At 41.2% G+C, this 27,550-nt stretch overlaps 1 protein-coding gene across 1 annotated transcript; it reads left to right on the top strand.

Moving 5' to 3' along the window:
* Window positions 1-329: 329 nt before the first annotated feature.
* Window positions 330-25,212, top strand: itga7 (integrin, alpha 7). The gene is made up of 26 exons (XM_068741921.1): window positions 330-550; window positions 11,051-11,178; window positions 11,766-11,845; window positions 12,088-12,343; window positions 13,150-13,281; window positions 13,885-13,992; window positions 17,057-17,264; window positions 17,447-17,643; window positions 17,753-17,841; window positions 17,937-18,064; window positions 18,254-18,349; window positions 18,477-18,538; window positions 18,773-18,942; window positions 19,160-19,309; window positions 19,761-19,876; window positions 20,067-20,253; window positions 20,343-20,417; window positions 20,637-20,716; window positions 20,863-20,940; window positions 21,754-21,856; window positions 21,972-22,187; window positions 22,527-22,643; window positions 22,776-22,889; window positions 23,080-23,178; window positions 23,319-23,444; window positions 25,060-25,212. Exons 1-26 carry the CDS (start codon window positions 330-332, stop codon window positions 25,210-25,212), a joined length of 3,489 nt encoding a protein of 1,162 aa, XP_068598022.1.
* Window positions 25,213-27,550: the final 2,338 nt, after the last annotated feature.

The following is a 27,550-nucleotide window of genomic DNA, read 5'->3' as shown; positions in this document are numbered from 1 at the left end:
AGGGGAGGAGTGAGCGGGCTATTCAAGGCACTTGTCCTCTGTCTCCCTTGGAGCTTAGAGGAGGGGGAGGCGCACATGCATTGAGAGAAACACTCACACACATATGCTGGTAGCGGACCACATTCTCACAGCCTGCTCTCCAGACTGACAGCAGCAAGCGCAGTTGAGAACCAGCACCATACAGCCAGGGAGGAAGAGAGAGCGACAAAGCAAGGGAGGAATCTGTAAAGGAGAGGAGACTGGAGAGGATTGGCTTTATTTTCTCACCTTTAGTTCTCAGGGAGCCATTAAAGGAAGCGGCCCGCTACTCTTTTTGAACTGTGCTTGCTATGGCAGCCCCAAAAGGACGCGAGAACCCCGTCTCCTTCTCGTTGCATTCCCCTCATCCTGGGACAACCCTCCTCTTCTGGGCTCTGATGACCCTTTTAAGCCAAGCGTTGGGCTTTAACCTGGATACTACTCACACGCTGCATAAGTTGGGCGACCATGGCACCTTTTTTGGTTTCTCTCTAGCACTTCACCAACAGCTTACCCCAGAGCCTCAGAGCTGGTGAGTAAAGTGGGTGAATGCGGGCCATGCGTGTTTCTGACTTTCTGCTACAATGTGTGATTGAGTTGCCTCAACAATCTCTCCCTGCTGCATGCTTCAAACATTCAGCATATGCAGATTTGCCTCCCTTTCAGGCCTTTCAAGAGCAGCCACTGGAGTTGCGTGGCTACTGCAGTCAGCATTTCTATGCCGCACCAGTCATTGCATCTGCTCAGTCATTGGTACTCTCATAACTCTGGACGGAGTGCAGGAGTTTTAGTATGTGCAGCACGAGCAGCCTGACCTCTGAGTGAGAAAACGTGATTTACAGTAAGTGGATGGTGGATGAGAGTACAGGCATGCTGAATCAGCTGGAAGGCAGCAATTTCTGAAGGAGAAAGGGTTTTCTAAGTAGCAGGTCTGATGTAGACCTCACACTGCAGGGGAGGATGTCGTGATAGTTCTGTACTGTGTCTGGTTATGTGGTTTTTGCTTGTTTATATTATGATGCTGGCTTTCTGATCCTCAGTTTGTGGGGAGATGTGTGACTGGAGCACTGATCAGTCTCAGCCCTCCAGATGTCATGAATAAATTATGGATGCCTGTAAATCTATGGAATTGTTTGCTGCATCACTATAAATATGAGTCTGCTTTAGTTTCTTTCTTTCTTTCAGCTTTGTGATTAATATTTTGGACTGATGAGTTGAGATAATAAAGTGCCAGATCGACAGAAATAAAACAAACATTATGAGATAAATTTGATAAATGAATGTGACAGGTTGCGGAAGACATATTTAAATAATGTATTAAGTTGCAAGAATACCATAAAAGAAATGCTATGTAAACAATTAAACATCCTAAATTCCAATTCCAAGACTGAGGTACTGTGAAAAAAAAGTTTTCAAAGCATTGAAATAAAAATGTATGTCACGGAATAAATATCCGTAAACTGTACAGTATTCACGTGGGATTTGTTTATGCATATATTCCTATCATTCTATATTCTGACATCAGCAGTGATTGTCACGTCACCCCTCTGAAACATCCTCACTGCCCGAAAGCAATCCCGGAGCTTATTTAAATAGCTGAGGGTGAGTTTAAAATGTCAACAGAGCTACTGAAGAGGGAGACCTATTGGGAAGTAGCATGAAGAGGCAGCAATAAACTAACCTGACGCACCTCCTGAGGTGAATGATGCTGCCGCCAGTATGCTGTGACATCACTCGTACTGGAACAACGATGAGTTCATCCTCATCTCAACTTCTACTGCATCTGTGAATGACTCAAACTTCTGTAGTCATGAGTCTGCAGAAATGTGCCCCCTCACAAACAAATACATGTTCTATTGAGTTATCTTTCAATGTCATCCTTTATATATCCGGTTCTTATCTAATAAAACAAGTCAGTTCTCAACATTCTTAAAACTACAGTGAATGAAGTTCAGCCGCCTCAGGTCAACAGAGACAGGAACAATTTTGACAAATTATTTCATATTTAATATATTTTTTTGCAAGCAGTTGTTTATATACATAAACGAAAAATCATATCTAATGATATACGGTACTTATTACTTAATTTCAATGTGAACCCAAATTAGATGTAGATTGATCTCCACCAGAGCAGAACGTAAACTCCCCCTGGGTCTTAAAACTGCCAAATTACCTGACCAAAACACAGAGGTCGTGACCTCAGATTCCCAGGACGGCCTTGATGACATGATGATTTCATCAGGATATTAGGACTTCAAATTGCTTCAAACTGATGTTACCACACTTTCATTTAGTGGAATGTATTATTCAGATAGGAACACAGCAGTTACGATGGGTCCTCAATAAAACATTTCCATTTGAAGAAGCTTTACGATGGTGCCCTCTTTGTAATGCTGCTGCTCGGATTTGGGAGTTTCCATCCTATTATCATCTCTGTTCCTGTATTCATTGTAAAGTCTCACGGAATGTGCCTCAAACACGTTGTAAGTAGATTCCACTATCTCATTTTCTCTTTATATTATGACGGTTCGGGTGACTGTCGCCTGCGGTCATGCTGTGTTGTGATCATTATGTGTTACAGGATCAGATTCAATACTGAAAATGATACCAGCGCTTTGATGCACTTAGTCATGGCTGTATCAAATCTCTTAAATGGCAATCGAGGTGCATCATACTGTCAAAGTACAAGTTGGACAAGTTGTTAGAAACAAAATATCAGATGAGTCACGAGTTACTTCAAAAGCATTGCCTTACAGTGTGTGTGTGTGTGTGTGTGTGTGTGTGTGGGGGGGGGGGGGGGGGGGGGGGGCAGACTCAGATACAGCTGGCAGCTTTATGGAATGAATGTCTTCTTGTTCTGTTTTACAGTATCTATTCATCTATTCTGTGCAGATTTATGGCTGCTGCAAACTTACAGATCCTTTTCAATATTTCTGCAAAGGCCAAGGCAAAAAGGTCAGCCCGTGTGACACAATGCTCATATATTCAGTGATACGTTGGGGGCGGGCGGGCGGGCAGTAGCAATATGCCCCATTCAGTTGGAGATAAGACCTTAAATTTGGCCTCCTGGACATGAAAACTTTTGAGGTAATCTATTTTTTGTTGTTGTCCTGAAGCAGAGACCACCATTGGTGAACTCTGCCAGACAGAGGATGAGGTGAGGCGGTATTTCAGTCGGACTCATGTGTGCGTTTGCTATTTATAGTGCTATGAGAGGTGCTTCCGCTAATAGTTCACTGCCTGGTGAAGACAGGAAGCCCACTGAGCTTTGTCCCATCACTGCCAATCTCCCTGAACTCAACCGTTGCTTGAGCAAACACTGTAATATAGCTGGCAAATGCCAGGAAAACAAAATATCCTCCCTTACAATTAGATACATTTTTATTTTCACATTGTTTATATAATAATTGCAGTACTCACACAGACATTGTGTGATCCTTTATACTTATACTCTTTTTCTGCCAAATGCTATTAACACTCTACAGCCATAATATAACCCCGATGATAACATTTCTAACTCTAATTGTTACTCCCTCAAAGTTCAATCAAGTATCAACTTCGTTCTTAATTCTATCTTTATAATCAAATTAATTACATGTATATTCTAGACACCTTGGGCGGCAGCTACACTAATAATTACAACTATAGATAGTTAAATTATTTGCCACTTTAATTTTGTTCATATTGCTACATAATAATTTATCCTCTTCAGACCATGAGTCTCTGTACAAACCAGCAGACAGACCCTCACCATTGAGATCCACCAGCATGGCTAATTCAGTAAAACATTTAGTAAGAAACCTTTCATCAAACCTCCCTAAATGCATTGCAAAGCAAAACAAAACCACAACTTCAAGGCCGTTGCTAAAGGGTTGTGAGTAGTTTCAGAACCAAGATGTATGCTGGAGTCTTTTGGGGCATTCTCATGTAATTTCTTTACATTCAGGACTTTCCTGTTTTCGAATGCTTTGACAAAGGAGGGCATCACTTCTGATGTAGGTCACAAATCATCTGGTATCGTTTCCTGCTGAGAGAGAATGATCTGGCCTTGAAAGACTATTGTTCATATTCTCCCTTTTGTGTAACACTTTCAATCGTACCAGTTTCCTCTCTGTGGATACGTCTTTTATTGGCAAATTAACCCATTCTATCAATAAGTGCACCCCCCCACAAACACCCACACACATATCTCAGACCCAGAAATATATGCTATTATTATTATCTTACAGCTAGGTCTGGGCTGGTGCATCTAACAGCTGGTATTTGGCTCAGTTTGCAAACCCGGTCTTCTAATCCACGGACAAAGAGCCACAACAGAGCCGTGTCATTAGAATGTAAAAGCCTCAGGACTCATGTTTACCAGGACATTTGCTTTAGTTCATTTCGGTGAAAATACATTGTGAAAATACAGTGTCTAAAAGTGAAGTTACTGAATATCTGTGTAGCGCCTCTCTTAGCTGTTGCAGCGCTTTTAGCAATTTGCAGACGGTCCCTTGGCACTCGTCTCACAGCCGGCTGCGCGTAGACAATGTTATTTCTGCAGTTTGAGAGAAACCTACTTTTGATAGCACATTGTCTACCTTACAACGATGGGACAGAGGCATCGGTTTTATTTTGACAACGTATCACCAATGAGTTAATGATGCCGGAAGCCCAAATCCGTGAACATCTTTCCAACTTTACAGAACCTTTAGCTCCAGACACGATTTGCAGAGCACACAAATTGATAGAGTGTTGCAAGGTCACCAGGAAAATTGTCTGAACAATGTGGTTATATACCGAAAGGAACAGGTCTGCAGGTGTGCTGGACCAATCGTCATCTGGCAGGGAGCAGAGGGTAGAGTCAGGGTCTTAAGGAGTAACTGATGACTAAGGGTTTTCAGGTGTGGCTCGTTGGGACCCCGCTGGTTCGTTTTCAGCCGCACCTGAAGGACATGAGGAGAGAGAATGTGATCAGCGGCAACAGAAACACCACACGAGTCAAAATGCAGGTTCATAACATATTTGATCCCTTCCGCCATGCAGGACAGCTACACACATTTATTACATCAATCATTTACATTTAAATAAATCAAATGCAAGCTGCTTTTTCACCTTCAGCAACAGATGAGAATGAACCTTCCCCCATTTCCCTCCTAAATTTAACTCACAATGTTATTCCCTTGTTGCAAAACAACAAGCGGTCATTCCTGTGAAAGCCTAGTAACCCGGTCAGTAGCTTAGTAGCAAAGGATATATGTATAGTGCATGTTTTACTGTCAAGAATGCGCACAAACAAGCATACGATTAATGCTCTTCACTAGCTGCCACTTGCTCTCTGTCTATTTAGAAATCCCCCCATTCCTCCACTCTCTGCTGCTTCTGCCTGGACAAAAGCTCGGTGGGACGCTGTGCAGCCTGGCAGAGAGCTTTCAGGAATATTACCATGTGGACCACGTGCTCGGACAATCTGCAGAGTCAGGGGGAAGAAACATCTTATATCTGATGGAGATGACTGAATATGTCTGGCATTTTGTTACATTTTCACGACAAGGAATTATCTTTAATTATTTAGCTTAACTGTTAACCCTATTATTTTATGAAAATAAAAAAAAGCACATTTATTATTTGATCTGTAATTGGGGGAGGGGATGATGTTTGGCTGTGGATGGCAGTGACAGGGATGAATAAATCTCAGAAGGCCTCCCCTTTGATTAAATGTGCATGTGTGCGCGCGCGCGTGTGTGTGTGTGTGTCCAATTTGCGGCAGTGAGGTTGAATCTAATATGCAGTGTAATCAATCAGCTGATGGCGGCTCGACTGAAGCGCTGATACATAACAGAGATCGGGAAGAAGCCAGGAACAGTAGACAAGAACAGGAAATTACAAATGACGTGAATACTTCTTATTTGGTTTCATCAAAGAACATTTGAAGAAAATCTTTTGTTACAAATCATCCAAATATTAGAATCTTGTAAATCTGTTTTTTTTTGTACAGATGACCGCCACTTTCTTATCTTTGCTCATTTCCTTGAACACTTACAGTCGAATGGGGTTGTGTGAATGTGCCATCATCAGCATCATCACCATCAGCATCACCATCATCAGTGTTTAATTGAACTGCTAAATGACGATTTGCATTTAGTAAATGCTCACTTGCTTTCCTTTCACTGAAAGTTGCTTGCTAATGAAATGTCTGTTGTTTTTCAGTGATGTAAAGTGGGAAGAGTTAAAATTGCATTTCTCAAATGAAACTCAATAAAGATTTCAGACAAAAAATGTATAAAAAAATGTAAAAGAATATACTGTATATAAAAATGACACTTTCTGTTTTAACAACTCAATCTCATGCCTATGCATTGCCGTATCACAAATATGCACACTTACAGAGCATGTCAATGTTCCTGTAGAACAGGATACGCTGGTCAGGTGATCAGAGAACCCTTGAATGGTAGTAGTTGTGGTTGATTTAATGTGTTTCTCTGTTCATGTGATTGAACCCTCCATGGATGGACAGAAGTATAGCGAAACTATACGGCATTTCAAATGTCAACTTTGTAGAAAACCAAAAGACAGAGAGAAAAAGACTTGTCGAGAAAATGGATCGATCAAAAGATAGACAATATATAACAAGGGGAAGAAAAGGAGGAGCTGAACACAAACAGGGATGGATAGTGCAGGGGTTATCTCTTTATATTTGGGACTTCAGGGTCCATCATTTCCCCGTCTAAGTCTGGAAATGGTTGTTCACTTATTGATCAGTCATGGGCCAGGTGGTGAGCTTAGGGGTTGTTAAAAATGCATGTGAATTTAAGATGGAGTTTACATTATCTTCTAAAAGCATTGTGAGCCTATTGTTCCAGTTTTGGATAGATCCTTAATTATTTAGTATTGTTCTTTTCTATTCGCTTGTTCAAATAAACTGCCCTTATGATGTCACTGAGCAAAGTGTTTTTAAGGCAGGAAGTCGAGTCACATCCGTGGGCAGTGAACCGCCACATCCCAAAGGGGTCTTGGATGGTCTAGCAGCTGCTTCTGTCTCTCTTTTAATTGTGCATTCGCCAATCCTCTTTCCTCCCCTGCTCAGAGTGGCGCGCAAGACGAGAAGCGGAAACTGTGATGATTCACAGTTTGCTCACCTCATTCTCAGCTGCCATTTCCCTATCAGCAAAAGTGAGAGAAGAAACTGGAGTCAGGTGTGAAAAGGCCATTTTCTGAAACTGTCCCAGTTGATGTTGTTGGACAGGCGTGTTTATGTGTCCAGGCCAGAAGTCACAGTCTTGCCTAACAAATGACCTTAGGTAGGAGCCCCTGGCCCCCATGCTGATCTTGTAGAGCAACTGTCTATAGAGCACTGCACTCAGATGGACAGATGTTAAAGGGTGCGTTCAAATAGATTATAAAATGGAAATGTTTAGAGAGTATGTGATTCAATATTACACAAACTTTGTTCGAGCTTTAAGGGCCACGCCTGGAAAATTCCAGGGCAGGGTTGGTTTGACAAAGTTTCAGTTGCTCTTCACTAAAATGTCCAGCATGATGATGCTTTTTGGATGCTCACACTAAAAAACATTTTTTTTGTGTCCGTCATATTGTTTATCTGATTCTTTTCTCCTTTTTTGGTCACAGTGCAGCTTCCCTCCTTCCTCAAACAAACAAAGCAGGACTTTGGGATTACAAAATGGTTTTCTGCAGACGTGTACTATAAAGTACTGTGTACTTTCATTTGCTGCTGTTGCCAGTCATTTTTAGGAACAGTTATAAGATATAAAAATAATTAACTGATAAATATTGCACACACACACACACACACATATGTGTGTGTGTCATGTAAGTTTCCCTGTTGCTTATCGCTGATAAATATTTCATGAAAATTAAATTTGGATTCACCACTTTCATTGGATCCACTTGAACATTTAATTGGTTCTCCCTTACTACTTGCTAAAACCTACCACATTTTATGTTGAGAGATGTTTGTGTAATTCACAAAGAGGAAAAACTGAACTGCCAACATCCCATGTGGAAGAAATCATGATTGGGGGATGTCAGGCTATATATATATATTTTTTTTGCGTATTTAGAAAAAGAATGTTGGTCCAAATATCGTGATGCTACCAGATGTTTGTCTAGCCCGTTCAGTCGTACTGCTTACTTCCAGGGAGCTCAGAGGAGCATAGCGATGTGTCTCCTGAGACTGAGAGTGGCGTTAAGACGGATGGGATTTCATGTGTGTGTGTGTGTGTGGATTGGGTGGGGGGATGGCAGGAGAATGACTTCTGGGGTCACTGCACATGCTCCATTCATTATATACATGGGTATGATTGTTCGGTGAAGGTCTTTTGTGCTACTCTAACCTTTATGTGATGATTGGCTAGAAAACAATGACAATAAAGAGCATCTGAATTAATCACAATGTGCAACGCAGTAGTACTGCTGATTCGTTTATCCTGTACTATGTATACCATAGTCACAACTCATGGATACAATCGAAACTGCACACAATGAAAATACAGCACAGCCAAAATGTTTTCACACGTTTTGTTGGATAAATGTCAGTGTAGCTGCATATGGAAAACTGTTTTCTGTTTGTTAAGAAGGTAATCAAGGTAATGATGTGACATTATTACGGTACCTAAGAATATAACAACAAAATAATGTGGCTATTTGCTAAGGACTATTTCTATGCAATGGATTTGGGAAACCTTCAATGTCTCATGCACAATGATGTTTATATTTCTACTGCACAGTGAAAATCATTCAAAGCTATTCATCAACATTAGTAAAATCATTCATGATTCCCTGAGGATGAATCCTAATAATGTAAGTGAACATTTCGCCTATACCACCGCAGTCAGTTTAAATCTGCTCAGTACTTTGCTTTACAATCCACCCAAAGCAAAACTAATGTAATCTCATGTAGAGCTGCCACAGCTCTGTGGAACACGGGTGTGTGCTGGTATTTTATCAGACAACGTCACTGTCAGGGCTAAAAACTGACACCTGCCGCCCTGGCCCAGGGAGCCATAGTAGCATACCCGTATCCCATAATATTACACACGCACACACACACACACACTGTATCATCTGACTCAATGCTGAACAATGAATTGAGCTCACTCTTGAGGGTGGTCATTATATCTGAACATGTGTTCCTGCCTGTCTGTATGTTTGGCATGTTCAGGAGTTAGTCACTTCCTCTCAGGGAAGGATGGGGAGGAATGAACAAACAAATGTCTTCAACTGGATGGCAAATGGTTGACTTCTCAAGTCAACAAAAAAACATAAACAAAGGCTAATCTATTGTGTAATGCCTGAAAGAAGAACAGCTGAAAGGTATCTTAATGAGAAGCATTGACTAACGAATGTTTGGTGTTTTTGTCAGAGATGTTATTGAAATTGAATACATAATCAATTCCTGACCTCAACCAACACCTCAGTGTGTTTGTGCAGCTCCTTGTCCAAATGCTGGCAGCTTAACAGACCTCCCACCTTAACCTGTGAGAAGTTCTACCAGAAATATCAGACATACAAAATAATCATATAAAAAAAAAAATGCAGCGCTGGATATGTCACCCCCCCGATAACTCTTTTTAGGTCCAAAGAAACAATGAATAAAACACAATACAAGCAATCTGTAAAATCTGTGGGATAATGAGTTCTGAGTTTACAGACAACTGGAGACAAAAGTGAAATCAAGTTTTAAAAAAAAGTATAATCGAAAATTGTAAACGTTATAATGTTTGTATAGCATTCAAAATACTATTTTAAGTGTATGAATTGAATCCTATTTGTATTAAACATGAAATTCATCAGGGTGCTAATTCAACCAGCTCTTGCTGACTTGTTACGGCTGGCTGTTGCAGTGTTTGGGACTCCTGTTCTGTCTGCCTGTCCGTGCAACGTTCATGCATCAGCTTGCTACACTGTATATTTATAGGAAAATACTTCCACAGGGATAGTTCTAATTTAAGCGTGTACATAACATGGTAAATATTTATATGTGCGGGGGGCATTTAAGCCAACCGCATCATTATAACTACTGCATGTGTATGCACAGAGGAGGTGCTATTGTTGTGGCACACACTTTACCGTTGATCCCTCACACTTTGGTTTTCTTCCCATCTTATCCTCTACTTTTTATCCTCCGATCTTTCTTCTCGCCCTCAGTCTCCCCGTGTCTTGCCTCCATGCATTTATATGCCACGGCTGACGGTGTTGAGTGGAATGTGGCTCAATGTCCAGTTTTTAAATAGCATCCTCGTCTGAATCAGTCACTCCTAATAAGGCAGGCGGCAGTGACACTGGACCTAAAATACAAGCAACCACCTGACTGAGAATAAAAAACTCTCCTTGTCTAAATAATGAAGGGTGATTGTTGATAGCTATGTTTGTACAGACAAGCTGCAGCATGTGCAGACTGTGCAGAGAGCTGTTTTGAATCACTTTGAAGTTTAGATAAAATGATAGTTTGCTTACTGTGGGTGGTCTCAGCAGGAGGAACATATGTGTTAACCCTGAAACAAACCTTTTTAGTTAGAGCAGCACCGTTAATCTGGCATACCAGTCATTTTTCCGGTGGACCAACACACCTTGAGGCTGAATGACAATATAATCTAATATATAATGTATTTACTCTGCTCCTTCAGCTAATCAGCTACTTTGACATCTGGCAGAGCTTTTTTCTTTTCTTTGACAATCACTTAATTAGGTATGGGAATTTATATGTGAATGAGTAATAATAATATTGCATTGGTTTTATATGGCGCTTTTCAAGGCACCCAAAGACGCTTTACATTGCGCATTATTCATTCACTCCATACTTGGTGGTGGCAAAGCTACTATTGTAGCCACAGCCGCCCTGCTACAGGCCCACCAACATTCACTCGGACACAACGACAGTGCACAAACGTGCCGGAGCCTGGAATCGAACCGCCAACCTCTCGATTATAGGACAAACCGCTCAACCAATTGCTGTGCTGCTCTGTTGTCTCAGTACTGTGCCATGTAATTAGCATTCAGTGTATGACATGAGGCACCGGTCATGTTTCTCCAGGATTCTGGTGGGGGCACCGCAGGCCGCAGGTCAGGGCCCTCTGCGGGGGAGTCGGCCAGGAGCCCTGTTCAGGTGTCCGATCACACCAGAGGAGTACGACTGTGAGAGGGTGGATATTGATACTGATGGTGAGTGTACTGTAGCTGAGCTGAAGCTATAAGTTGACTGATTGATCCTAATCAACAGTTTGCAAGGTAATTTAATGAGCAAAATCTGTCAGTGAATTCCTCAAACAGTTTTTTTTTAAAAATCTTTTTAGTTCAATAGGATAGTGAACTTTTTATCTATAGCTAGTCAAAACGACCCATTTAAATGTGTCAGCCGAGACTAAAATTGTGGCATTCTACTAATTTAATGCAAGTTATTATTATTTTTTTTATAAATTGACACCAATTTATAGTTGGAAGCTAAAAGACAGCCTTTATTTAAATAGTTGTCAGGAAATTGTACTTTTTATCTTCATTCTCTATAAGCCTCTCTCGATAGGTACATTTTTGGCATGAATAAGTAATTAGTGTACCTTCTTATCTTGTAACGCTTCTAACAAATGTTTCCAGCAAAGTTGACTTACTCTAAATTGTACACATGTTTGGACATATTCTTTGCATTAAAAAGAGAAGTCTTAACTGTAATTTGCTTCCCGTGGCTTCGTTCCTAATTTCTTTACAATGTGGAAACTGTTATTATTCCCATTTCCGACTGTGTTTCCCCTCAGTGAGTTTAGACAGAGAGAGCAAAGACAACCAGTGGCTGGGAGTGACCGTCAAGAGTCAGGGGATTGGAGGAAAAGTGGTGGTAAGTGAGGATCACATACTGTAAACACATCAGTACAGGAAGCTGCAGGAAGTTCTGCCTTGTCGGTGGAAATAGTAAAGCTACTTCCCCTTTGCAGCACAAAGGGGAAGCTACTTCCCTTTTGAACATTTCCAGCTTTTAGTTGAAGCCTTAGACTGTTAAAAAGGAAGACATTCAATAAGCAAGCAAGAGAGATCTTAAAAAAAAGCAATCCTCTAACTCCATGTTGTGTCCCTCATTAGACCTGTGCACACTTGTATGAACTGAGGCACCGTGTCAGTAAACCTTCAGAGACCCGTGACCCTATTGGACGCTGCTATGTCCTGAGTGATGACTTGACCGAGCGAGACGACTTGGATGGAGGAGAGTGGAAGTTCTGCGAGGGTCGACCGCAGGGACATGAACAATTTGGCTTTTGTCAGCAGGGCCTCGCTGTCAGTTTCACCCCTGACAACAACTTCATTCTTTTTGGGGCCCCGGGGACATACAACTGGAAAGGTAAGGTGTCCAGTTGACCCGCAGAAGGTGGGATCAGAGAAACAAGACTGAGAAAAAAAAAAAAAAAAGCATGCTAACATTTTGGTGCCATACTTTAAAAGCTAAATTATTTTATTCATTATTCTGATTGAGAATTCAGTTCATTGTTGAGCTATGTGACAGTTGAAATTAGTAGCGCTAGAGAAGACAGATCCAATCAGTTTTAACAGTATAATTATAACAGTAGAGGTGAGATGAAGAAACTGAAAAAGAATCAAATTAATTAATAAAGCCATCTCGTGATTGGACTCGGCAGCGTGCACTTAATCAAAGATTATTCTGATGTTATATCGGTCTGATTTATTTTGCATCGTTGTTGTTTCTCAGATGAAATTAATGCTGTGTTTTACTTTGTTACAGTCTTTTACAATTAATTGTAATGAATGCAATGAGCTGATGTCATAATTTTTTATATGTAGCTGCATCTTCTAACACTGTTTTCACTGTTCATCACATAGCCCCTGTCTCTCTCTGTGTGTGTGTGTGTGTGTGTGTGTGTGTGAGTGGGTGAGAAAGAGAGAGACAAAGCGAGATAGTGAGAGAATTGTCCCAGAAGCAGGTTATGACGCATTGTTTACATGACAGCTTTCCCCCCCTTTTTTTTGGTAAAAGTTTTTTTCTTTGTATTTGAAACACACAAGGATAAGTATTTCACAGACTTATGTTGTGTGTATGTGCACGCAGGTGACGTAATGTTATGTAATGTTGTAAAGTGTGTGGTTGTTCTCTTGCTGCTTTGCTGGGGCCCTCACCTTTTTCCATTTTAGGTGAGATGCGAGTCCAGCTCCTAAACCAGACTCTGCTTGACCTTGGTTTCTATGACGACGGACCCTACGAGGTGGCAGATCAGAAACAACTTAATGCCAGGCTCATTCCTGTGCCCTACCACAGTTACCTGGGTAGGATTTGCCCTCCCTGCTCACTGCTGCCTTTGCAGAGGAGAAAGAGAGGGCTGGGCGGAGGGCAACACCAGGGCTCAAACTGTACCCCCAACATGGCTGACCGTCATGTGGATTATTCCTGGAAGAGATCTATATTTGTGACTCACAACACCCTGAATAAGACCACCTCTATTTTTTTAAACTCTCTTTCCCACGTGAATGTGGGTGGATGTTGGCAAATATCTCATAGTAGCCTGACACAAATTCTTGTGATTCCAAGCTTTGCTGAACCACTCCCTGGAAAAATATTGAGCAAAACAAACTGATGATGTTACCCTTATTTCATCCACGTCTAAAAACAAAGTAAAAGGGGAACTTTAGAGAGGGTGGTGTACGTCCAGTCAGGGTACAGCCTGAGCCTGAAGCGTTGCCTCTCCCCCCAGGTGCACAGTGGCTTTGCAGAAGAGCACTGCGGAACCACAAAGAACGAAAACCAAATCTATCACAGCCTCTCACCCGCACCTCCCTCTCCCTCTTTTTTTTCTCCTCTCTTTTCACTCTTCTCCTCCCCTCACCATTTCACCACCCCATCACTCCCCATCCACCCGTCTCGGGCCATAGGGCTCTTGTTTATGGCCAGCCCCATTGAAGATGCGCTGCTGTACAAAACTCTGGAGCCCTCCAGCCGGCCCACACCGTTTGAAGATGTAGCTCATAATAGCTACTTAGGTTCGTAGGCGTGAGGCGTTCTTGTTTGGACTAGATTTGGGCATGTAGTGGAAGTAGCACCACCCCGTCTCTGTCTCTGTCGTAATCCTTTCTTCCGATCTCGACCTTGTTTCTAGTTTGTCACCCTTTGCACTGTTATAAAGAGACAGCGATCCAAATTTAATTTAAGTGATTCATTTGTCTCGTCACTTTATGATTATCCTGATTTGACAGTCACAAAGAGATGGTTGTCTCTTTGAGAAGCAGCAGGGTGTGTCTTGTCTCTAGATATCTGTTAACTGTAGCGTGGTGAATCGATCTGCATGTGTGTGTCAGTTTGAAGCGTTCCAGGTTGTGGTTTCTCTTATGAACTGAAAGGTTTAACTAACAAATAAATCGACTATGCCCGTCCTAGTAGCCCTCTTTAGACTCAACATAGGGCACAGTGGTGCTTTCAGCTTAATGCTAATAGTAGCAGTTTAACATATTAGTTTTTGAACGACTGATGTTTAGCAACTGTAATGTTATTAACCACCATATGCTTAGCATTTCAGCATGCTAATTGTTATGATAAAACACACACATACACACCAGGGGGTGATGGGAAATAAGCTTAGTGCCTCGGGTATTTTGTCATAATTTAGTAAGGGAAATATTAAATCATGACTGGATGATGGTACTAGAATTAGATGTACAATGGAGGGTTCTAAAAATGATTGCTGTTCATCCTGAGAGGAAAACAAAAGTCTGTGCACAAAATATGTCGTCGATTCATTCCAACTCGTAGATGCAAACCTCACAGAAAAGAAAAGCTCACTTCTGTCTGTTTGAATCAAATACTTGCCGTTATTGAGATATTTTCCCGAGATCAATCACAACCTAAATCTGCTGGTGGCATCAATCAAGGCAACACCAAAAATATGGCTCATCCTCTGGAGACCACAACTCTCATTATAATATATAATAGTATAATATGATATTTCTGGACTGCAGTGGACTAGCGTTTGTTTTTACAAAACGTAGGATGGTAACATTGTTCTGCATCGCTTGGTGTTTTCCCTCCGTGTGCAACAACCTGTTGGCAGTTTAACGAACCTATTTCTTGTTATTGTGGGTTCAAGTCATTACTTTCCACTGAGTGTGTGGATCTGCCATAAATCTCTTCATTCACATACCTCCCAGCCTGCTTACCCTCCCACTCTCCACAGTCAGCTGTCTCCTTGGCAACACTAATTCCCTCATGACCTTTTAGCCTTCATTTATGGCTCACATGCTTCCATTGATCCTAATCAGATGATCAGATGCACACCCAAGCATGCTTAAAATGATAGAGACAGTGTTTCAGTTCATTCTGATTTACAATGTCCTGGGGTTTTACCTTAATAAGACTACCCGTAAATACATAATTTACATGGCAAACAGCAGTACCTAGATTTAAAAAATAAATACAGCATCCTAATTCCTTCAACTAATTACAAATACATTTTCAGCATTGTGTTGGCGAATACAACAAATGCATTCTAAATACTCAGACCTCATTGTGAATGAAAGTTGTCTCTTCCTGTTTGAAGCCAAAACAGCATTTATTCACCTTTAGTCCTGACTTCATTCTACTTAATTTAAAGTAAAAAAAAAAAGTTCAAACAAACAAAAACAAAACAATAAACCTTGCATTTTTTTAAACATTTAATTCAATTTTATGTAGCTATCAGTAGTTATTGTATAATGTGCAATAGACCAATGGATTCATGGTTAATACAAGAAAATATGAGAAACAACATTGACTGAAATTATACATTGTGCTTTTGAAAAAATGCCATATTGTCTTGAGACAATATGGCATGAATGAAAACCAGACAGTCCGGTTCAATGTTCACTGCTATCGTCGTCATAGGACTGTTCCCATCACCACGCTTCATACAATGAAAAAATAGTAACAGGTTTAACATTTTAAATCAAATTAAAAATAAATAAGTATTCATAGTGATTTTTTTTTATAATTGAAGAAATAGCTAAAATCAGATTTCCAACTGAAAATACACAGCAGAAATATGTAATCTGTGTAAAATAGCAGTGGTTAGGTGGAGTAAACGCATTTTAATGCAGTGATCGGGTAAGGAAGGGAATATTAAGATATCCGTGGAACCTGTTTTAAAAGCTTCAGCTGCTTTAAGCGCCCCCCCATCTAGTTTTATAGCCACGTCCTTGGAGCAAGCGTGCTAAACCACCCTCGGTGGGAGAAGTTGCACCGCTCCACCCGCTGCTGTTCACAGGGTCTGTGATACAAACTGTTGCATTCCACACCTGCCACCCTGGAGCTGTCCACTGTCTCTGTTGTTGTCTCCCTTTGCATGTTTACTCAGCGTTAACAAATGCACCCCCCCACCACCCCTTCCCAAATGCCTGATATATTACCCCACCCCCACCCTTCACACCCCCTGCTTGTTTTTATACTGGTAAAGATGGTAAACTGGTACACATGCATGTGGTGTCTTCTCTTGAGGTGTATTGTTTTATATGATGTGCTATTTTCCACAAGCAAAACACAACACAACACAACACACACACACACACACACACACACCTACACACACCCCTCCCCATACACTTGTTCACTCCGCTGCTGTATCTGATTTATATGCGTCCTCACATTCCTACACACACAAACACACACACACAAAAGAGGCATTTCTTCAGGTTATAAATCTGATTAACATCCACCACCATGTTTATACACTGCCTTTACTTAGGGCGAGCAGCAGCATCATAAATCTCATGAGGCATTAGTTGAGCCCCATACATTTAATTCTATTAGCATCACAGGCAGTCCTCCGGCTCATGCTATTGGAAGCACAGCCAACGCCGGCCACCAGCAGCCCTCCACGATCAACCACAGCACACACACAACTTTTACACCCATTATGAGTTTGACATATAATCAATAGTCACTTAAGGTGCACATTTCATTAGTAGGAGGATGAGTGGACCATCCTTCGCTGAGAGGAGATGAGACTCCCAGCCCCGTGGTCAATACTAACCCGTGACCCTCTCCTCCTCCCTCCATCCTGACTCGATCTTCTTCTAGGGTTTTCAGTGGACTCCGCCATGGGGATAATGAACCTTGGGGAGCTGACCTTTGTGGCGGGTGCACCTCGAGCCAATCATACCGGGGCGGTGGTGCTGCTGAGGAAGGACAACGTGCACCGGCTGGTGCCACAGCACATCTTCTGGGGGGAGGAGCTTGCGTCTTCTTTTGGGTACTCCGTGGCTACAACAGACCTGAACAGCGATGGGTGAGCAATTATTAGTTGGAACGAATCAAATTACTTCATGATATTTTAGATACTTAAATCTATGTGATTACACAGTAAATTAGATAATACGTGCCAAGAACTCCCAAAATCCCCTTCAGTGCTTTATGGAACTTTTTAATAATTATTATTTATTTTAACTCTGCCTCTGCTTCTGTTCCCAGTTGGACTGATCTGATCGTCGGAGCTCCTAATTTCTTTGACCGTAAGGCGGAGATAGGTGGGGCAGTTTATGTGTACCTAAACCCCTTCGGCCATTGGGACGATCAGGCTCGGCCTATCCGCCTCAACGGGACCTATGACTCCATGTTTGGAATGACGGTGGCCAACGTCGGAGATCTGGACCAGGACGGATATGGAGGTGAGAATTTGGGAATTAATAACATGCTTTTACTATCAGCCGGTGAACTATCAATCTTTTAACTTCATGTTTGCTTCTAATGAGGAACACTGTCGCTGAATTTGTGTAGATATCGCTGTGGGTGCTCCGTTTGATGGAGACGGCAAAGTCTTCATCTACAGAGGCTCAGATTCTGGAATTGAAACTAAACCTGCTCAGGTGAGTCCTGAGATTAACAGAAGGAGCGAAGGATGAAAATAAGAATACAAATCGTTAAATCTACTGATGACTCATGAAGCTTCTTATTTTACCAGGTGTTGGATGGTCGTGATTTTGACGTGAGACGTTTTGGATATTCCATCTCTGGTGGTCTGGATATTGATACCAACCAGTACCCGGATGTCGCTGTAGGTTCTCTTAACGATTCTGTAGTCCTCTTCAGGTGAGAGAATTTTAATAAAACAATTCATAATGACATTCATTTTATGGAAAATCCCAATTAAGCAGACAAAAAAAATAACAAGAAATAAAAATATTTTCATTAATCTTGCATTAAATACTTTTTTTTTGCAAAATTTAATCAGAAAAAAATATTTCTACATCTACCTTTTTGCTTTTTTGTGCCCCAAAGATCTCATCCAGTGATACACGTAGTACGAGAAGTATCTATTGACCCTCAGCACATTGATCTGGAGCAGTACAACTGCAAGGGCAGAGATGGAGTTTGGTAAGAAAGTATAATGTGACAAGCATTCAGCAGAAATAAATTAAACCTGGGTGGAAAATGTCTTCTCCTGTTCTAAAACACTGTGACAGATAACACTTTTCACTTTCCTATGTCTGCTGTTTTAAAGCGTGGAGGTCAAAGCTTGCTTCATCTTCACTTCCTACCCAGAAGACTACTCACCACACATCAGTAAGTCACAGCCAGTTTTGTTCTTTTAACATGACGGACCTCAGCTCAGCCTTACAGTGTAAAGTACCACTCTCTGGAGGAATTTATTTTGAAAATATCACAGCTCAGATGGGGGTTCGTATATGTTGGGCCCCTGGTGGGCTCTCTAAGTGCGCTCTGTGTGCGTCCTGACATTTCTGTTCATTCGATCCCTTTGTTTCTCTTCCTCCTCTCCCATGTTTTATTCCCTTGAAGCCCTGGTGGTGCACTTTGAAGCTGACACAGAGCGCAGGAAGTTGGGTCTCCCCCACCGTGTGAACTTCCTGGGCCGCAGTTCCCTGGAGTCGGAGTACATCCAGATAGAAGAGGTGTCCATGCATCGGCAGCGTCACCCTGTGTGCACCACTGCTGTCTTCCAGCTACATGTCAGTAACAGAGATCCGTTCATGTCAGATCAGAAACATCAGCTCTATCTCTTTTTCCCCTTTGTTCATAAATTATAGACCCACCCCCCCTTTTTTATTCTATAATAATGAATACAGCAATTCTTAAGGAACGTTTTACACCCACCCTTTAGCACTACAAAATAACCTTTTGACCAAATCTCACAAAGCAAAGGTTCTTATTCTTCCCTCTATGCAGGACAGCATCCGTGACAAACTGCGACCCATCTCCCTGGCGATAACCCACACCATCAAGCCTGTGCCGCCACGCCGACACTCAGGCGCCAAGAGGCTGGAGAAGCTGCCTCCAATACTGAGTGTTTACCCCTCGAACACGCTTCACTCCGAGGTCTGAAAAAAAACCCATTTTAAATTAAACAAATTCTTTCTTTCTTTTTTCAATTTATTACAGCAATAACAAGTTAAGGTGTATTAAGGCATGCGCTACATGACATGTAGCACACTTTATCTTCATAATATGCTGCCAGAGAGAACTTTAAAGTCTATTAATATCGAAAATTGTGACGTAATTATTTATTCTGTTCTGTATTTTCTTGGTTACATGTAAGAAAAAGAAAAATAGAGCCCATTGTAATTTCCTTGAGCACAAGGTGATGATTTTATATATTTAGTTTAATCAGTGATTGAGGAACATATTCAGCTGCAACCAGGTAATTGTCATCACTAAAAAAAAACATATTTTATGAACACATTTCAGCTCTTGCTATACTACATCATTTAATCCAGATTTCACAAAATGTTTTGTGGCGTATCTCATCGGTCTCCTTTGCCCTCTGAAGGTGAACTTCCTGCGTGAGGGATGTGGCAACGACAAAATCTGCCAGAGCAACCTGAAACTGAGCTACCAGTTTGGAACAAGGCCCCTGAACTCAGACCTCTTCACCCCTCTGCCAAAGTCAGTGTCTTCAGAGCCAAATGTGTCGCCCAGCAATCAATAACCCACATTAATACTGACGTGTAATCATGTGTTAAACTAAGGATGGTCATAAATTGGAGTTGAAGAGATTTGTAATGATACAACAACATTTACAACAGCGGTGTGTTTGCACTCTCACCGCCCTTTCCTTCTCTCTAACGTTGTGCAGAGATGAGGATGATGTGCAGGTGTTCTCCCTGTCAGACCAGCGGTTGGTGGTGCTGGAGGTCACTGTCACTAACACGCCCTCCAACCCCCTGAGCCCTGAGGAGGATGGAGACGACGCCCATGCCGCCCAGCTGCTCATCTCCCTTCCAGACACTCTGTCGTATGCTGGCTCCAGGGGCCCACAACAGGTCTGAAACGATGGAAGGAAGAAAAAAACAAAACATTTATGGATGCATGTCGGGTGTGTGTTTAAACCTGTGTTTTTTTCTGATTGTAGATGAGATGCCAAGCAAACCAGAATGGATCCCAAGTGGAATGTGACTTGGGAAACCCTTTGAAAAGAGATACGAAGGTAAGGAAGGGCAGCAGAATAAGTTCATCTTAAACCATGCCTTCACAACTAATGTTAAATCGCAAAGTGTGTTTTCACTTCCAGATTTTTCTGAAAAATCAGGAAGTTAAATCGCAGTGTGTTTTCACTTCCTGATTTTTCTGAAAAATCAGGAAGTTAAATCGCAAAGTGTGTTTTCACTTCCTGATTTTTCTGAAAAATCATTTCACACTTTTTCAGCTGAAGTTCTCCATCAACTTGAGCACGTCTAACATCACAATTGAGACCACGGAGCTGACGGCAGATCTCTCTTTGACAACGTAAGCCCCCCTGCGTGTCCTTTTGAGTGAGGAGTCTGCTGACCAGATGAGGGACCCGTTTCTCTCATATCCAGCTGTGATTATTTGACTGCACACAAACCAAATGGGAGTCTGATCACAGTGCTTGCTCATGGTTTCCACTACAGAATCAGTGAGCAGCCTGACCTCGCACCAGTCACAGCTTTTGCCAAAGTCATCATAGAGCTCCCTCTGTCTGTCAGCGGGTGAGTAGCTCTTCAGTCTTTAACTTTTATTCTCTATTAGCCTGCTCCAACATTTCTATTGCCTTGGTTTGTTTGTTTGTCTGTGTGTTAGCAACATAACTCAAAAAGTGGCAGATGGATCTTGATGAAATTTTCAGGAAATGTGGGGAATGTTACCAGGAACAGATGGCAATGGTGATGATCCAGAAGAAATCCTGGATTCCGGATCACTTTAAAATATGTTCCTCAATAGCTCGGTTGATTATTGTTTATGGAATTTGACACAGTCATTGAGGGTGGGGGCCTCTATCTCACCAACAAATTTAACCTTGATTGGATCCAGAATGAGGTCAGGAAAAAATATAAAAGTTTAACATTGAAAACCCCATTTATGGATTCAAAAATCAGTTAAAACTACACATCAACTCTGATTCATTTTCATTTTTCATGGTTGGCGCATAAAGATACCAAGAATAATTTAGAACCTTTTGATGATGATCCAGATCACCATGTGGATTGTGTAAATCCAATTAGGAGGGGAAATAGCTGCTTGGCGGAGGTCTGCGCTCTCTGAGTGCTTTATAGTTACATGATGCATTACATATATTTCCTCCAAATGTAGCCTGACATTTCTGGTAACTTTGGAAACCTTTTGATTTTAGCTTCTAATTGACTGATCAATGTACATATACAAGTATATACAGTATCTTGACCGAGCAGTTAAGAGAAGCTATAATTCACAGCTCGTGTTTAGATTTAAGCAGTACAGCTTCCATACCCGGTGTGTGTATTCGGCCATCTGACCCACTGATGTAAACCCTGTACCTACTGCAGACTAGCTCGTCCTCATCAGCTGTTCTTCAGTGGGACAGTCAAGGGAGAGAGCGCCATGACCAGCCTGGAGGACATCGGCAGCCCTGTGGATTTTGAGTTTGTGGTGAGAAATCTGTCTATGCATGGCCATATGTGTGTTCGGTAAGCTATCATAAGGTGGCAAAAAATCAATTACGATAATAAATAATTGCTATTTCTTCATGTGTGTTTTTTGCTAGGTCATTAATCCTGGCCAAGCTCTGCAGACGCTTGGTTCAGCCTTCCTCAACATCATGTGGCCTTACGAGCTGGCCAATGAGAAATGGCTCCTGTATCCATCCAGCATGAGGTTTGAGGGTCACCCAGACACTCAGTGCACCCTATCGGGGGATCTGAACCCTCTGAAACTACACAGCTCCTTGCCTGCAGAGATGCCACAGCTTACCAATCACACGGTGAGCAGGAAATCTCATTTTAACACCACAGAATTTATGGCTAATCAAATTTTATACACATTTTTTTCAAATTAATTGATTCTAGACTAGAAGTATGTTAGTGGCAGCCGTCATAGTTTATTTTCATCAAGTACAAAATGTGTGAACTGGGAGTGCTTTGCTTCAGTAACATTTTACTCTGCGGATGTTCTGGTATTAGCCAGTGAAATCAATCCCAATAAGAAAATCGTACTCTTGTTTTCTGTTCTGCAGCATTACACTATTAATGTAAGTATAAATCAAGATTTTTTTTTCTTTACAATCCAATTGATCTATGTGTGGCTGTCCGGTTTCCTGCAGTCTGTGCGAACGCGTCGCTCTCACCAGGATGACCATGGAAAAGTGATGACAAAAGGCAGCGTTGGACGATCCACCCCAGCGGTGGCAGCTTCCGAGAGGCGGAAGTCATTGAAACTGGTAAAACAGACAAGATGAGCGAATTACCTGGAGGCTAAAAAAAAAAACACGCCTAACATATCAATATTCTCCCTCACTATTTCCATAGTTACTTCTGTCTGTCTGTGGTTAAGTTGTCATGCTTTCTCCCAGGATTGTCTCTTGGGGTCGGCACGCTGCGTTCTGTTTCAGTGTCCCCTCCACAGCTTCTCTGGTCAGGCTGTACTCACAATCCACGCCAGGCTGTGGAACAGCAGTTTCATAGAGGTAAAATCCGAATAGCTTATAGAAGACCAAAATCTTCTTTGTCGGATTTATGAGATTTTGAGATTTTGCGAAAAATATCCACGATCACGTGTCACAGGCTGAAATATCAGGGCTAGAGTGTCTATTATAAAAGTTGACACGTTTGACTGATTAGCTGTTGAGTGTGAACTCTCTTTATTGTGACTCTCAGGAGTTTCCGACAGTCAGTGCTCTGGAGCTGCTGGTGAGGGCAAACATCACTGTGAAGTCCAGCATCAAACACCTGGTCCTCCGGGATGCTGCTGCTCAGGTAGCTCAGTTCATAGAATACACTCTTTAGCCCATCGCCACATGTCTAACTGTGGCCTGACTTGATTTATTCACTGCACAGTGTAATATATCTCCTTCTGCTAAAAGTGCATTTCAATCTCATCCCCCCTTCTCCTGCAGGTTCCGGTAATGATCTACCCCGAGCCTGGTCTCGCTGACCAGTACTCGATCCCCTGGTGGATCATCCTCATAGCTGTCCTGGCCGGCATCCTGCTGCTGACACTGCTGGTCTGCATACTGTGGAAGGTAACACAAATTATAACACTTTTTTAAAATATAACTTTTATGTTTTTCAGCGTTCCAAAATAGTGAAAGTAAAAAATAAAAAAAACCGATCTGAAAGTTCTCAACATGGATCGAAGTCTCATATAGATGGTATACACTTTAAAATTAAATGATGAGAAATCATTGGAAATGATTACAAACTCTTTGTCACCTCCCTGAGGATTATTTTACTCAGGCCTTTCCTCTTTCTGTGGCAGTCCATTTATTCATCTGTTTTTCTGTTCTGATCTATATCACTTGACTCCTTCCAGCTCACTGTCATCTGTTTCCTTTCCTCTTTTATTCATGCGTGTCATCCTTTTTTGTTTTGTCTCCTTCTGCTCCATCTGGGGTCTCTCTGTCTTTGTGGGGATCTGTTGCCCAGTGTGGGTTCTTCAAACGCAGTGAGCCACGCCGACACTATGAGACGGAATACTACCGTGCCCACTTGGGTGTCCAACCCTCGGAGGCGGAGAAGCAGGCATCAGAGCTATAATACAGAGAATATTTCCCTCTGGCCTGCTCTCCCCTCCTGCTTCCCTTCCATGCGGTAAAAGTACCAAAGATGGCTTTGCTCTTCGATCCACATGGTGTTCATAATAATGCCAACATATTAACAAAATTATCCACTTTTAACCACAAAAATACCCAGAGCAGCAGTGGGATGGTGGTTAACCAGCCATTTATAAGCCACACCTCCATTAGTCAGTGTCGCTAGGCTATTTAGCTTTACTGTGATAATGGAGGCAGATATTGACTTAAAGGTTTGAGTCCGTTGTGTAAATAAAGGTTGACCAATGGAGAGTTTTTATATCTAAATTGTGATTTTTTTTTAATTTAATTGGCCACAATTGTTCTGTTGTAATGAAAACATTAATGAAAACATTACAACAGAACAATTGAGAATGAGACATGTAGCTTCAAAATCTGTACGTGTTTGCCACTGTTGTGTTTCCTGTTATCAGTCACTGAGAGTAAATATTATGTCATTCTTCAAACTGATTCCTTCACGTAAAATAGTTTTGTCCTTTCAGTCTTTGCTTGTTGAACACCATCCAGCTAGCTCTCTTCGGGGGGGGGGGCTCTCTCCTGCCTGCTGGGCTGTGTGCTGTCTGGACTACAGTTGAATAAAGACTTGTTCATTCTGGCACCAGTCTGTGAAGATATTCACCATCACATGAGCTTATTGTGCACGTTCCAATCGTTCAAGACTTTTATTTGATTTGACCAGGTGCCAGAATCAATTTGTCATTAATCTGAGTGCTTTTGTTTTGTATTATGTGCAATTTCTCTTAACCCTCAGCACTTTGGCAGTGGGTTGTTGTGTAATTCAAGGAGGCCTTTGACTGAAAGAATGCAGAGCATGTGTATGTTTTTTTTTTTCCGGTGGATGCATCTTTTTTATGAAGTCACCTTGACTGCATAGCGTCATCAAATAATCACTTTTTAAATCCGCATCTGTTTGAAAAGCCCTACAAGACATTTGTTTTAGGGAATAGATAGTATTTTATGTCTCTTACTTTGAATGACATAGAAAAGAAAAATAGATTCTATACAGCATGGCAGCATGTCATTTCTTTCTTTCCTGTACCAACAGTGCGGTTTCTTCCGGCGAGCCCACTACAAAGACAAATTGCCTCAGTACCATGCGGTGAAGATTCCCCGAGAGGACCGACAGTTCCAGACAGAGAAGTCAGGAGTTGTTCATAAAAAGGAATGGGCCACGCACTGGAGCGACGGGACCTCATAACTCCATTTAAAGCACTGACTGACTAAATTAATTCAAATCTCCATGTGTGGCGCTCATGCTGTCTTTGGAAGTCATGGACTAAAAGGTGCACATTGACTGAGACTGTGACATATTGTGCACTCTGTACTGTGTCAGTACTTACATATTGGTGGTCTGTTACACTGTGGTCAGATTTATATTCTCCTATAATGTAGCCTGCTAATGGCTGGGCTTGGATAGTCTATTTATACTGTACATCCATATCAGTGTTTTACAGTAAAGACTGAAGGCCAGCAACCAAATTAGAAACGGTGTAGCAGCTCAATGTGCTTTGCAGCCTGCAGAAGGTGCACCGACGCTCATGTCAACCTCATTGTCTGCTGTTTTTCGACAGAATGTTTAAAAGAAAAAAGAGAAATCACAACTCAGAGACATGCATGTATGCACAAATATACAGTATAATGAGTGAGACAGATGTGGCCAATGAAATAGAACATATTTTTTTAAACCATTTATTTTACGTTTATTTGACTCACTTGTACACATTGGAAGAAAATACCAATGATCACTAAATGAGGTGAGATATTTGCGAACACTGAATGTGTTATTGTCTGGGCTTGCTGATTGCGCTCAGCTGGCCAAAAAAACAAACAAAAAAAAGCACTGAATGAGTTCACCTGTCAGTTTTTGTATATCCTTATTCAATAACTTTGTTCTTTGTCAGTATCATTTGATTTTTGCCAATACATCAGTCAATTGTACTGTATATTTATATTGTCTGAGTGAACTTGAATAAGAACAGCAAAAACACAACACAGCCTTTGACAGCCGTGGCCATTGAACTGTTAGTGCCAGAAAATAAAATAAAATATGTGTAAGTGTAAATGAGCCAAACATTGATTACTGAAATCTGGAAACAGCCTCGTAAACACATTGATGAATTTTGAGTGAAAATAAATCCTTAATAATAATAATTCAGTTAGATACATGTGACTCAAAAGGTTTTTGAGCAACACCACCTTTATGTTCTTAATTTGTAAAAAGATTTCACCAGGAGATCCTATTTTTTTTTTTTTTTATGTTTTAGTTGCTTTAGCCTGCTTCTCACACTAATCCATATTCAAAGCATCAACCAGGCTAGGATAGTATATTCATTTCAGTGCTGATATTTCTAAGTACAAAACAAGTGCCTTACAGAGAAAATGACAGACTGTGACCAGCTGGTAACAGAAGGCAACTTGGAAGTGAAATCTGATTCGATAGCGTGATGCATCAGTTAGACGCCTGTCGACAAATAAATCCAACAGTTAAACAGCACGGTGAGAGAGAGAAGCAGGATATATTGGCAGGGATTAATCGTTCTAAGTAATTCGGTTGGAAGTGGCTGTGACGCATGCAGAGACAGCTTGTTTTTATTAAGTATTGCTGGACAATCTTTGCTGCATGAAGCTCCTGTTTCTGTTTTGACATCCTCCCCCCACCCGATTAATACATGACCCAGTGATTAACTTATTTTTTGGCTGCACTCTTTTAACACTGTAAATAAATAACCACATCAGATTATGAAAGTTGTGTCATCCTCAGTTGAACTTTAGCCAGTCTTGCAGTTTAGTAAATGCGCAGTTCACATAGAGACCACTAGATGGAGGCAAATAACTGAATTCATCCTCTTGCATTGAAATAATTGTTTTCTGTGTGATACAAGCAGAACGTGACAGCGATACGGAGTGTAAATGTCGCCATTTGAGGTATGTAACAAAAACAATTGAATGATAATAAACACATTTGTGCGGAATACAATTGTACGATTCTGTTTCTTGTGGTATATGTCTCAGAATCCGGCGGTAGGACTTGAATTTATCATATTGCACCACAAGGACACTAAAGAAAAGGGTTCGTTGCATTTTGCATTTTTATTTTGAATTCTTTTGAAATCCTTTCAAAGAAGAAAAAAATACTGGTATTTTGTTTCTATGGATTCCATGTGTCTAAATAAAATCAAACATGTGATTTAGAAACTGATTGTCAAATATCAGCTACATGCTGCTAGAGGGAGGTTTGAGCAAAAGACATTTAACTTTTTGAGTGAGTGGTGCTGCAAAGCAACAACAACAACAAAAAATAAAAGATCAAACAAATTACAAATCTAGGAAGTAAGACAATTATGTGAAATAGTTAGATAGATAGATAGATAGATAGATAGATAGATAGATAGATAGATAGATAGATAGATAGATAGATAGATGGGTCAGTCATTGGTGTGTGTGTGAGAGGATTAGGTACTTCTTCAATACTTGATATGACATTAAGCAATTTTGCTCATCATTGTCTAATAGGTAACAATTGGCTTAAACTACAA

This window comes from Brachionichthys hirsutus, chromosome 8 (assembly GCF_040956055.1).
Source record: "Brachionichthys hirsutus isolate HB-005 chromosome 8, CSIRO-AGI_Bhir_v1, whole genome shotgun sequence".
NCBI lineage: Eukaryota > Metazoa > Chordata > Actinopteri > Lophiiformes > Brachionichthyidae > Brachionichthys > Brachionichthys hirsutus.
The sequence above is the reverse complement of the archived record's forward strand: the minus strand, read 5'-3'. Positions and strand labels throughout refer to the sequence as shown.

Excerpts from the sequence above, each read along its gene's own strand:
- itga7 (XM_068741921.1), top strand. The coding sequence starts at position 330 with ATGGCAGCCCCAAAAGGACGCGAGAACCCCGTCTCCTTCTCGTTGCAT. Across the intron at positions 18,539-18,772 it reads AGACTACTCACCACACATCA|CCCTGGTGGTGCACTTTGAA; the intron begins GTAAGTCACAGC and ends ATTCCCTTGAAG. Across the intron at positions 22,644-22,775 it reads GGCGGAAGTCATTGAAACTG|GATTGTCTCTTGGGGTCGGC; the intron begins GTAAAACAGACA and ends GCTTTCTCCCAG.